Below are 12,903 nucleotides of genomic sequence, written 5' to 3' on the forward strand. Positions count from 1 at the left end.
CCTGGGCGACAGAGCGAGACTCTGTCTCAACCAAAAAAAAAAAAAAAGAGAGAGAAATACAAAAATTAGCCAGGCGCGGTGGTGGACCTGTAATCCCAGCTACTCGGGAGGCTGAGGCAGGAGAATCGCTTGCACCCAGATGGAGGTTGCAGTGAGCCGAGATCACACCGCTGCACTCCAGCCTGGGCAACAGAGCAAGATTCCATCTCAAAAAAAAAAGAAAACTTACCTGTACCTTATTAACATATTAATACCCTGCTAAAAGTAATCACCTTTGCGTTTTTTACTTCCAGTGTATATATACATACATATATATATGTTCATTTTTTAATTGAGGCAGGGTCTTGATCCGTTGCCCAGGCTGGAATGCAGTGGTGAGATCTTGGCTCACTGTAGCCTTGACATCCTAGGCTCAAGCGATCTTCCTACCTCAGCCCTACCATGTAGCTAGGACTACAGCCATGTGCCACCATGCCTGGCTAATTTTTGTATTTTTTCTAGAAATGGGGTGGTTTTGCCATCTTGCCCAGGCTCATCTAGAACTCCTGATCTCAAGTGATCCGCTTGCCTCAAGTGATCCGCTTGCCTCAACCTCCCAAAGTGCTAGGATTACAAGCCTGAGCCACCTTACCGTGCACCGCCTCCTTTTTTTTTTTTTTTTTTTTTGAGACAAGGTCTCACCAGTGGTGCAATCTCAGCTCACAGCAGCCTGCACCTCCCTGGGCTCAGGTGATTCTCCCGCCTCGGCCTCCTAAATAGCTGGGATTGTGCCACTACACCCGGCTAATTTGTGTACTTTTAGTACAGATGGGGTTTCACCATGTTGACCAGGCTGGTCTCGAACTCCTGACGTCAGGGGATCCGCCCGCCTCGGCCTCCCAAAGTAGTGGGATTACAGGCGTGAGTCACCGTGCCCAGCCAAATGTCCAACCCCTCCTTTTTTCTGAACCTTTTGGATTCCAGGCCAGGTGATAGTATAATTAATATCTGGTCCACCAATAACAACAGTAATATTAGCCACCATCAAATAAACTTATAAATGCATGCGGATGGCTCCAGTGTGCAAGGGAAGCCCCAGTCCCACCCGCATGGGGCCGCTCGCTGGGCCCACCTCTATGGCGGGCAGCGTCTTGCTGGCCTCGGTGCTGCTCTCCCCAAGGATGCTGCCGGCCGAGCGGCCCTCGCACTCGTAGCGGAAGCGCATTCCGCGCTGCTTGGGTTGCTCAGTGATGACCAGGTGCGGCTGAGGGCCTGGGCCCTGCGCGGGCGGCACCAGCCTGCCCAGGGGGCAGCCCCAGGGCGGCGGCGTGGCTGGGGGCGCCACAGGGCCAAGGGTGACCGTGCTCAGCGAGGCCGCCCCGCGAGACACCAGGCGCGGCAGCCCCTCGCCCGGGCCCGGCTGCCCCCCGTCCAGGCCGAAGCCGTTCTCCTTGATGTACTCGTCGATTATCTCTGCGGGAGAAGAAAAAAAGGGTGGTGATTCCGATTCTTTAAAAATTAAAAAAAAAAAAAAAAAAAAAAAAGGCTTGATTACCCCCGAGACATTTTCCATCCCATTTATCTCACACACACACACAGTCAGGGAGGCCAGGTGCAGTGGCTGAGGCCTGTAATCCCAGCACCTTGGGAGGCCGAGGTGGGTGAATCAATAGGGGTCAGGAGTTCGAGACCAGCCTGGCCAACGTAGTGAAACCCCGTCTCTACAAAAATTAGCCCGCATGGTCTCCCACATCCGTAATCCCAGCTACTCAGAAGGCTGAGGCAGGAGAACAGCTTGAACCCAGGAGGCGGACATTGTAGTGAGCCAAGATCGCGCCACTGCACTCCAGCCTGGGCGACAGAGCAAGACTCCGTCTCTAAATAAATAAATAATAGGCCAGGCACAGGGGCTCACGCTTGTAATCCCAGCACTTTGGGAGGCCAAGGCCGGTGGATCACGAGGTCAGGAGATTCAGACCATCCTGGCTAACACAGTGAAACCCTGTCTCTACCAAAAATAAAAAAATTAGCCAGGCGTGGTAGCACACGCCTGTAGTCCCAGCTACTCAGGAGGCTGAGGCAGGAGAATGGCGTGAACCTGGGAGGCGGAGCTTGCAATGAGCCGAGATCATGCCACTGAACTCCAGCCTGGGCGACACAGCAAGACTCTGTCTCAAAAAACAAAACAAAACAAAAATATATATATATACACAAATTGGGCATGGTGATGTGTGCCTGTAGTCCCAGCTACTCGGCAGGCTGAGGCAGGAGAATCACTTGAACCCAGGAGGTGGAGGTTGCAGTGAGTCAAGATTGTGCCATTGCACTCCAGCCTAGGCAACAAGAGCGAAATTCCATCACTAAATAAATAGATCAATAAATACAAAAATTAGCTGGGCGTGGTTGCGCATGCCTGTAATCCCAGCTACTCGGAAGACAGGAGGCAAGAGAATTGCTTGAACCTAGGAAGTGGAGGTTGCAGCGAGCTGAGATAGCACCACTGCACTCCAGCCTGGGCGACAGAGCAAGACTCTGTCTGAAAAAATAACTTAAATAAATAAGAAAGAACTTGTTCCTCCAACTGCCTGTTTCACATGGTCCCCCATTCAACCCATGCTGGCTGCTTCTTCTGGTCTCAGCTCGTATGTTATCTCTTCAGAAAGGCCTGACCTAATGTGTCTTCCCCAGGCCAGCTCTCCCTCATCCTGTTTATTTTCTTCACAGCTCTCAGCCCAGGCTAACATGATCTTGCTCATCTATTCATTTTTCTCTGTCTCCCTGACTGGGTTATCAGCTTTGTGAGGGCAAGGACTTAGTTTTGCTCATGGCTGAAACCCCAGGGCCTAGAACAGTGGCTGTCTGTAGTCCCTGGGGGATTAATAGCATTATTTTAATTGGTTTTCTTTTTGAGACGAGGTCTTGCTCTGCTGCCCAGGCTGCAGTGCAGTGGTGCAATCATAGCTCACTGTAGCCTCGGCCTCCCAGATGACCTCCTAGGCTCTGGTGATCCTCCTACTTCAGCCTCCCGAGCAGCTGGGACTACAGGTGCGCACCATCACGCCCGGCTAATTTTTAAAAATTTCGTGTAGAGATGGGGTCTCACTATGTTATCCAGGCTAGTCCTGAACTTCTGGCCTCTAGCAGTCTTCCTGCCGCTGCCTCCCAAAGTGCCAGGATTACAGGCGTGAGCCACGGCCCCTGGCCTGCTGAGTGTTTTCCAAATGTCAAGCACTGCTAAGCACCTTAGGAGCATGTCTTCATTCAAATCCCTCCACAGTCCTGGAAGTCCCACAGTGACACCTCTCCCCCACCCCCACTGAACAAGGAAGGCCAAGACCCCCTTCTGCAGGCACCTGGGTCCCTCAGCCTCCCCGCAAACCTGCCCTGTGATACTCACCCAATTCATCTGTGGAAGGAAGAGAAAGAGAAAGAGAAAGGTAAGGTCCAGAAAGTGGTCACAAGTTTTCAGCTTTTAAGACAGATTCCCCAACCCTGTCCCTCCTGTGACCCTTCCATCTTCCTCCGTCCTGGGAAACCCTGAGCTCTGACTTGCTGGGGCACGAAACCCCAAACTCATCTTCCCCTCTGGGCTACCATCCTTTCAACCTCTAATGTTGGGGTCCCAGCATCAGGGTATCCTCAAACTAAGTCAAATACCTCCCAAAAAACATTTAGACCAGGGATTATGAAGTCTTTTTGGGAACCCACTAGAAAGGGGTCTTATCACCAGGAAAAAGTGGATGCCCAAATTTCCAAACAAATTGGGGTATGTTCCCTCCCTGAAGTGCACCCCAGGGTCCTGGAGGTCACTGGCTGGTGTTTAAAGATACAAAGAGGTGGCTGGGCCCAGTGGCTCACGCCTGTAATCCCAGCACTTTGGGAGGCTGAGGTGGGCAGATCACTTGAGATCAGGAGTTCGAGACCAGCCTGACCAACATGGTGAAACCCGCTCTCTACTAAAAATACAAAAATTAGCTGGGTGTGGTGGTGGGCGCCTATAATCCCAGCTACTTGGGAGGCTGAGGCAGGAGAATCGATTGAACTCAGGAGGCAGAGTTTGCAGTGAGCTGGCATCGCATCACTGCACTCCAGCCTGGACGACAGAATGAGACTGTCTCAAAAACAAACAATAATGAAAAAGATGCAGAGAGGCTGATCTGAACCCAGGCAGCCCTCTTGCTCTGTACCTCAGCCCTGTCCTCCCGCAGTGCCCACCCAAAATCCCAGATTCACCCCTGCTTCCTGAGGGAGGAGGTACAGTAATGCTGGGTCCTCAGGGAAGCCCCTTTTCACCTCCCCAGGAAAGCTCAGCCCTTGACAGAATCGTGGAGGAATCGAAACCAACCTCCCATCATTCCACAGACAGGACAAGGGGAAGCCCAGAGGCCACCAGTGAACCTTAGAATCACACAGCAAAGGAAGGCAGCTGCAGCCAGGTGTCCCACCCAGGGCTGCCTGCGCTGGTCTCTGGCTGAGGCTTTATAGGCACGAACCTGCTCAGCTGCTAGATCTGTCCTCTGTTCTCAGGGAGTGGCTCCTGGCAGCCAGACCTTTGCCCCTTGAAAGGCAGTTTTCCTGCACCCCTTATCTCATGAGATCTGTGAAGCCAGTAGGGTGCCAAGGTCCCCCCCACTTGGCAGCTGGGGATACTGAGGCTGGCAGAGAGGAAGGGACACACGCTAGGTCACTGGCAGGGCCAACCTCAAGTCACTTGAACTGGGAAAATCCTTCTTAGGCATCTGTGCTGGATGAACCTGGGGACCCAAAGACAGAGTTAGACTTTGGCTCCCGGGCTATAGGGGGAGACTGAGTCCTGGGCGGCTGTGGCTGGAGCTCTGGGTTCACTGCCTCTGTTCAAATCCTGGCTCTGCAACTTTCTAGTTGTGTGTCCATAAGCCTATTACTTCACCTTTTTGTGCCTTGGTTTCTTCCTCTGTAAAATGGGCACAATAATAATGCCTACGTTGTTGGGCTAAGATACTTTTATTTAAATTTTTATTTTATTTTATTTATTTTAATATTTTTGAGATGGACTCTCACTCCGTCACCCAGGCTGGAGTGCAGTGGCACGATCTCAGCTCACTGCAACCTCTGCCTCCCGGGTTCAAGTGATTCTCCTGCCTCAGCCTCCCGAGTAGCTGGGATTACAGGCGGAAACCACCACACCCGGCTATTTTTTAAAACAATTATTTTGTATTTTTAGTAGAGACGTGTCTCACCACGTTGGTCAGACTGGTCTCAATCTCCTGACCTCGTGATTCGCGCACCTTGGCCTCCTAAAGTGCTGGGATTACAGGCGTGAACCACCACGCCCGGCCTAGTTTTTATTTTTTGAGATGGAGTCTTGCTCTGTCACCCAGACTGGAGTACAGTGGTACAATCCTGGCTCACTGCAACCTCTGCCTCCCGGGTTCAAGCGATTCTTGTGTCTCAGCCTCCTGAGTAGCTGGGATTACAGGTGCGCGCCACTATGCCCGACTAATTTTTTTTTTTTTTTTTTGTATTTTTAGTAGAGACAGGGTTTCACCATATTGGCCAGGCTGGTCTCGAATTCCTGACCTCAAGTGATTCACCCGCCTTGGCCTCCCAAAGTGCTGGGATTACAGGCATGAGCCACTGTGCCCAGCCTTAAAATTTTAAAAATTAAAGAGCACATCGGAAGCATTTAGAACTGCCACATAGTAGGCACTATGCAAATACTGGCTGTTACTGGAGAGGGTTTGTAAGATGCTGTTGTATGGACTTAAGTCCTAGAGAATCCTTCTCCTTTCTAGGTCTGAGTTTATCTGTCTGTAAAATGGAGAAGTTGGATAGCATGGTTTTCTTTTCTTTTCCTCTCTTCTCTTCTCTTCTCTTTATTTATTTTTTTTTTGAGACGGACTGTTGCTCTGTCGCCCAGGCTGGAGTGCAGTGACAGGATCTCAGCTCACTGCAACCTCTGCCTCCCAGGTTCAAGAGATTCTCCTGCCTCAGCCTCCTGAGTAGCTGGGAATAGAGTCTCGCACCACCATGCCTGGCTAATTTTTGTACTTTTAGTAGAGACGGACGTTCACCATGTTGGCCAGGCTGGTTTCGAACTCCTGGCCTCAAGTGATCCACCCACCTCAGCCTCCCAGAGTGCTGGGATTACAGGTGTGAGCCACCACGCCCGGCCATGGGAATGATTTTAGAGCATGGAGTGTAGAGTCACATAGAGTTGATTTGAATCTCAGCTGTTACTCACTGGCTGTGCAGCCTTGGGCAAGTCACTTACCATCTCTGAGCTTCCTCTACAAAATGAGATCTGAGCTCCTACCTCAGGAACTAACATGAGGATTCAGAATCACACAGGTAAACTGCTTAGTACAGGTTCTGACCATGCAACACCTTCCAGAAAGCTTATGTTAATATTATCTCAAGTCCTCTATTAGCCAGGAAATTATTAAAGTTTCTGCTCAAATTAGCAGTTCCTCCCTTACCCCTGACATGGACTTGCCACTATTCAGGGGCAGCCAGGATGGGCCATGTGAGAGCAGATGTAAGAGCAGGAAATTGACTATGTATGTGCTGCCTCAGCCTTTGCATAGGCTGGTCTCTGCCTGAATGCTCTTCCCCCAGTTCCTTGCATGGCATGACTTCCTCCTCCTCCTCCATCTTCAGATCCTTGGTCAAATGTCACATCCTAGACAGTTCTTCCCTGACCATTTTATCCAAGAGAGTCCCCTTATCCCCCATTCCAGTCCCTCAAAGTTACGTGCCTTTATTTTTATCACTTTATTTATTTATTTATTTATTTATTTATTTATTTATTTTGAGACGGAGTCTCGCTCTGTCGCCCAGGCTGGAGTGCAGTGGCACGATCTCAGCTCCCTGCATGCTCCGCCTCCCGAGTTCACGCCATTCTCCTGCCTCAGCCTCCCGAGTAGCTGGGACTACAGGCACCAGCCACCTCGCCCGGCTAGTTTTTTTGTATTTTTTAGTAGAGACAGGGTTTCACCGTGTCAGCCAGGATGGTCTCGATCTCCTGACCTCGTGATCTGCCCTTCTCGACCTCCCAAAGTGCTGGGATTACAGGCTTGAGCCACCGTGCCCGGCCTTTTTTTTTTTTTAAGATGGAACTTTGCTCTTGTCACCCAGGCTGGAGTGCAATGACACAATCTCGGCTCACCACAACCTCTGTCTCGTGGATTCAAGTGATTCTCCTGCCTCAGCCTCCTGAGTAGCTGGGAATACAGGCTTGCGCCACCACACCCAGCTGATTTTTATATTTTTAGTAGAGATGAGGTTTTGCCATGTTGATCAGGCTGGTCTTGAACTCCTGACCTCAGGTGACCCACCCACCTCGGCCTCCTGAAGTGCTGGGATTATAGACATAAGCCATCACACCCGGCCTGTTTTATCCTTTTCATGGCTCTGATGAGGATGTCACATGACCTCACATTACACTGACTCATACCTGTCTCCTATAGACTGGGAGCATTCAAGAGTGGGAACAATGTCTGCCTCTCCTCATTGTATCCCCAGGGTCCAGCATATGTCTGGCCCTTCAAAATGAAGGGGATTTTCTGGCCAGGTACAGTGGCTCAAGCCTGTAATCTCAGCACTTTGGGAGGCCGAGGTGGCTGGATCAGTGGAGGTCAGGATTTTGAGACCAGCCTGGCCAACATGGTGAAACCTGTCTTTCTGAAAGTACAAAAATCAGCTGGGTGTGGTGGCACATGCCTGGAATCCCAGCTGTTTGAGAGGCTGAGGCAGGAGGATTGCTTGAACCTGGGAGTCAGAGGTTGCAGTAAGCATAGATCACGCCACTACACTGCAGTGCAGGTGACAGAATGAGACTCTGCCTCCAAAAAAAGGGGGGAATTTTCCTCCCCATTGCATCTCACTAGTTCTCGTATCCCCACCCTGCTGTTAAATATCATTGACCCCAAGCTTTCTTCATAGCCCTTATCACATTTTATAATCCCGTATTTAACTTACTGTTTATGTGTCTGCCTCCCCATCTAGATAGGGAACCCCAGGGCTAGGGCTGTTCTCAGCACTGCTCAGCACAAGGCCAGGTACAGAACAGGCACACAATAAATATATATTGACTGGATGACATCAGAAATAACTCTCATTTGAAACCAAAGATCTAGGTCTTGGACCAGAAAAGTCTCGGCCTTGGCCAGGCGCGGTGGCTCACACCTGTAATCCCAGCACTTTGGGAGGCCAAGGCAGGCAGATTGCTTGAGGCCAGGAGTTCCAGACCAGCCTGGCCAACATGGGAAAACCCTGTCTCTACTAAAAATACAAAAATTAGTTGGACATGGTGGCATGTGCCTATAATCTCAGCTACTCGGGAGGCTGAGGCAGGAAAATCGCTTGAACCTGGGAGGCGGAGGTTGCAGTGAGCAGAGATTATGACACTGCACTCCAGGCTGGGTGACAGAGTGAGATTCTGTCTCAAAAAAAAAGGTGTCAGCCTTGTTCCTGCCCAGGACCACTGCTTGGGCAGTGTATGTCTTTGATGCCATCCTCCCTGAACTCGCAGACCTGTGGGAGAACTGGCCACACTTCTTCCATGGCCAAGCCAGAACTGGGGTCCATTCCAAGATTATATCTCCAGAGAAAGGCCCAGACCCAGCTAACTGGAGCCACTGAGTATTCACAACAATAGGACTATCCCTGCCCTCCAAATCCCAGCAAATGTATATAAGAAAAAATGTCGTAATTTGGTTGAGATTCTGCATTTCCTTGGGCAGCAATGAATTTTGGCTGGGGGGCTTTATAGACCAGTATTTCTCGGCATCTCTTGGGAGCTTGCTAAAAATGCAAATAATCAGCCGGGCGCGGTGGCTCAAGCCTGTATTCCCAGCACTTTGGGAGGCCGAGGTGGGCAGATCATGAGGTCAGGGGATCGAGACTATCCTGGCTAACACGGTGAAACTCCGTCTCTACTAAAAACTTAGCCGGGCGAGGTGGCGGGCGCCTGCAGTCCCAGCTGCTCAGGAGGCTGATGCAGGAGAATGGCGTGAACCCGGGAGGCGGAGCTTGCAGTGAGCTGAGATCGCGCCACTGCACTCCAGCCTGGGCAACAGAGAGAGACTCCGTCTCGAAAAAAAAAAAAAAAAAACAAATGCAAATAATTTCTCATCGCAAACCTACTGAATCAGAAACTCAAGAGGTGGGGCCTGACATTATGTTTTTTTTTTGTTGTGTTTTCTGAGACGGAGTCTCTTGCTCTGTCGCCCAGGCTGGAATGCAGTGGCGCGATCCCAGCTCACTCCAACCTCCACCTCTCGGGTTCAAGCAATTCTCCTGCCTCGCCCTCCCGAATAGCTGGAATTACAGGTGCCCACCACCACACCCAGCTAATATTTTAAAAATTATTTTTAGTAGAGATGGGGTTTCAACATATTGGCCAGGCTGGTCTCAAACTCCTGACCTTGTGATCTGCCTGTCTCAGCCTCCCAAAGCGCTGGGATTACAGGAATGAGCCACCACACCCGGCTGTTTTTTTGTTTGTTTGTTTGAGACGGAGTTTCACTCTTGTTGCTCAGGATGGAGTGCAATGGCGTGATCTTGGCTCACCGCAACCTCCGCCTCCCAGGTTCAAGCAATTCTCCTGCCTCAGCCTCCTGAATAGTTGGGATTACAGGCATGTGCCACCACGCCCAGCTAATTTTCTATTTTTAGTAGAAATTGTGTTTCTCCATGTTGGTCAGGCTGGTCTCAAACTTCTGACCTCAGGTGATTCGCCTGCCTCGGCCTCCCAAAGTGCTGGGATTACAGGTGTGAGCCAACGCACTCGGCAACATTATGTTTTAACCAGTGCTCTGGATTATTCTGATGCACATGGTTTAAGAACCACTGTCGGCCAGGCGCGGTGGCTCAAGCCTGTAATCCCAGCACTTCGGGAGGCCAAGGCGGGCAGATCACCTGAGGTTAGGAGTTCGAGACCAGCCTGACCAATATAGAGGAACCCCATCTCTACTAAAAATACAAAAAAAATTAGCTGGCCATGGTGGCTCATTCCTGTAATCCCAGCTACTTGGGAGGATGAGGCAGGAGAATCGCTTGAACCTGGGAGGTGGAGGTTGCAGTGAGCCAAGATTGCGCCACTGTACTCCAGCCTGGGCAACAAAAGCAAAACTCGTTCTCAAAAAAAACAAAAAACAAAAAACAAAAAAAAAACACTGTCTGGCCAGGTGCGGTGGCTCACACCTGTAATCCCAGCACTTTGGGAGGCTGAGGCGGGCGGATTACCTGAGGTCAGGAGTTCAAGACCAGCCTGGCCAACATGGTGAAACCCTGTCTCTACTAAAAAACAAAAAATTAGTGGGGTGTGGTGGTGGGTGCCTGTAATCCCAGCAACTCAGGAGTCTGAGGCAGGGGAATTGCTAAACCCGGGAGGTGGAGATTGCAGCAAGTCAAAATCACATCACTGCACTCCAGCCCGGGTGACAGAGCAAGACTCCGTCTCAAAAAACAAAAACAAACAAAACACACAAAAAAAGTACACACCAAAAATGAACCACTGTTATAGACTGTTTAGTAATAATAATTATTATCGTTATTATTATTATACCACTAACAGTTAACACTTATTGAGCCCTTACTGTGTGCCAGATACTGCTTGGAAAGTGTATCTATATCAATTCACTGAATACTCTCAATCTCCCTGAAAGAGAGGCACTGTTATTCTGTCCATCTTACAGATGAGGAAAACTGAGGCCTGGACTGGGGAATTGACTTGCAGACATTCACACAGGGAGGGGCAGTGACAGCAGTATGTAAACCAAAGCCCAGGATGGCAGTGATTACCTTCTGCTAAGCCACAGCGAATCTCTAAAGAAGGCTTCACGCATGGATAGGTGGTTAGTTTTACCTGTCACGCTCTTTTTCTTTTCTTTTTTTTTTTTTTGAGATGGAGTCTTGCTCTGTCGCCCAGGCTGGAGTGCAGTGGCGCAATCTCGGCTCACTGCAAGCTCTGCCTCCCGGGTTCATGCCATTCTCCTGCCTCAGCCTCCCGAGTAGCTGGGACTACAGGCGCCCGCCACCTCGCCCGGCTAGTTTTTTTTTTTTTTTGTATTTTGTAGTAGAGACGGGGTTTCACCGTGTTAGCCAGGATGGTCTCGATCTCCTGACCTCGTGATCCGCCCGTCTCGGCCTCCCAAAGTGCTGGGATTACAGGCGTGAGCCACCGCGCCTGGCCACCTGTCACGCTCTTAACAGTCCAAGAGGTAAGAAAACCTAAAGGGCCCATCTCAACTGGCAGGGAGGGATGCAGTCTGTCAGGGGAAAGCTGAGGTGAACCTCGTGAAGCCCCAAACAGAGACATCTCTGCGGGCTCCTCCCAACCCCAAACTGCACCAGCAAGTGGGCAGGAACTGTGGAGGGCTGCTCACCTGTGCTCCTGGAAACGGTGAGCGAGAGCGAAGAGAGGTCAGGGGACCCTGCAGAGAAGGAGGAACGTCTCAGGAGGTGATAGAGGGCAGGCAGGGGACCAGAGAATCTCCCAAGCAAGCCCCGCCCCTTCCTCTCCTAGCCCTTCCTCTCTGAATCAGGCCCCTCGCCCTGATTGCCCCTGCGTCTGGCCAGGCTTACTGGCTAAATCATGGACAGGTCCTGGCCTTTAGTATCTGTGGTTCGCCCTACCCTTCATCACACTCAGGGCCCGCTCCTTTTCTCCCTTAAAGTTGGGCCTGGAGGGTACCCCATCTCAGTCTCAGTTTTAAAAGTCCCCATCCCGCTGGACTCAAGGGCTCACGCTTGTAATCCCAGCACTTTGGGAGGCTGAGGCGTGCGGGTCACCTGAGGTCAGAAGTTCGAGGCCAGCCTGACCAGCATGGCGAAATCCCGTCTCTACTAAAAATACAAAAACTAGTCGGGTGTGGTGGCGGGCACCTGTAATTCCAGCTACTCGGGGGGTTGAAGCAGGAGGATCGCTTGAATCCGGGAGGCAGAGGTTGCAGTGAGCTGAGATCGCGCCACTGCACTCCAGCCTGGGCGGCAGAGCGAGACTCCATCTCAAAATAAAAAAACAAAAAACAAAAAAACAAAAACAGCCTCCTGTCAGGGTCAGACCACTTTTTATTTTTTCAATGTCAAGGCCCCCCTTCTCCGTCTGGAGGCAAGCACCACCCCCTCCCCATTCTCTGTGTCAGGCCTCGCCCTGCTTTTTTGGGTAGCAGGCCCTTCCCCTCCACTCGGCCAGAATCAGGCCCCGCCCCTTCCCCTTCTTTTGGCCAACTCAGGCCCCGCCCCCTTCCTGCCCTCACGGCCAGGCCCCGCCCCCTCACCACTCCGCGCAGAGCCCTGCTTCCTTTTTTGAGTCAGGCTCGGCCCTTTTCTCATAGTCCCGGTCGGATCCCGCCCCTCTTCTCCCTCTCTGGGCCGGGCCCCGCCCCCATGTCCCCCAAGAGCAGCTTTCGCTCCTCCTTCTCTGAGTCAGACCACGCCCCCTTCTTTGCCTCAGGGTCAGGCCCCGCCCCCTCTCACTCTACAGCCGGACGCCTCGCTCGAACCTCGGGCCGTACCCCCTCATCACCCTCTGACTCCTTCCTACGCCCTAATACAGTGTCTCAGGAACCCTCACTCTGCCCCCGCGAAACCCTTAGACTCCCATAGGAACCCCCAGACTACTCCGGGACCGCCAGAATCCCCGCATCTCCAGCCCCGCCCCAGACCCCTCTCCTGAACCCCAGCCCCGCTTACCCAAGGCCCCCAGCTCCGGCGCAGCCGGCGGTCTGGCGACGCGGCGACTCGGCATGGCCCGGCCAGTGGGGACGGACGGCCCAGAGGCTGGCCCAGACCGAAGCATGCACGCGGGCAGGGCGGGCGGCCGGGAGGCACGGTCTGGTGGACGATCGCGGGTCGGGCGAGCGGCGCAAGGGCTGGGGCCGCAGGCCGGGCAGGACGCGCGGCGCCCGGGGCTGCGCGGGGCGCGGGGCCGGGCCGGGC

The 12,903-nt window shown here is 52.1% G+C and overlaps 1 protein-coding gene across 2 annotated transcripts in view; it reads right to left on the bottom strand.

The window, feature by feature from the left end:
* RELB (RELB proto-oncogene, NF-kB subunit) overlaps positions 1-12,897 on the bottom strand; it is a 44,409-nt gene extending 31,512 nt beyond the window's left edge. The window contains exons 1-4 of one of the 2 annotated variants that reach the window (XM_026457320.2): positions 12,658-12,897; positions 11,349-11,396; positions 3,377-3,385; positions 1,112-1,452 (exon numbers count right to left, since the gene is read on the bottom strand). In XM_026457320.2, the coding sequence (XP_026313105.1) occupies positions 1,112-1,452; positions 3,377-3,385; positions 11,349-11,396; positions 12,658-12,763 (504 nt within the window). In that variant the 5' untranslated portion in view covers positions 12,764-12,897. The remainder of the gene's footprint in view (positions 1-1,111; positions 1,453-3,376; positions 3,386-11,348; positions 11,397-12,657) is intronic. The other variant, XM_026457321.1, reaches the window with a different exon arrangement.
* Between the last annotated feature and the right edge of the window lie 6 nt (positions 12,898-12,903).

Source organism: Piliocolobus tephrosceles, chromosome 21 (assembly GCF_002776525.5).
Source record: "Piliocolobus tephrosceles isolate RC106 chromosome 21, ASM277652v3, whole genome shotgun sequence".
Taxonomy (NCBI): domain Eukaryota; kingdom Metazoa; phylum Chordata; class Mammalia; order Primates; family Cercopithecidae; genus Piliocolobus; species Piliocolobus tephrosceles.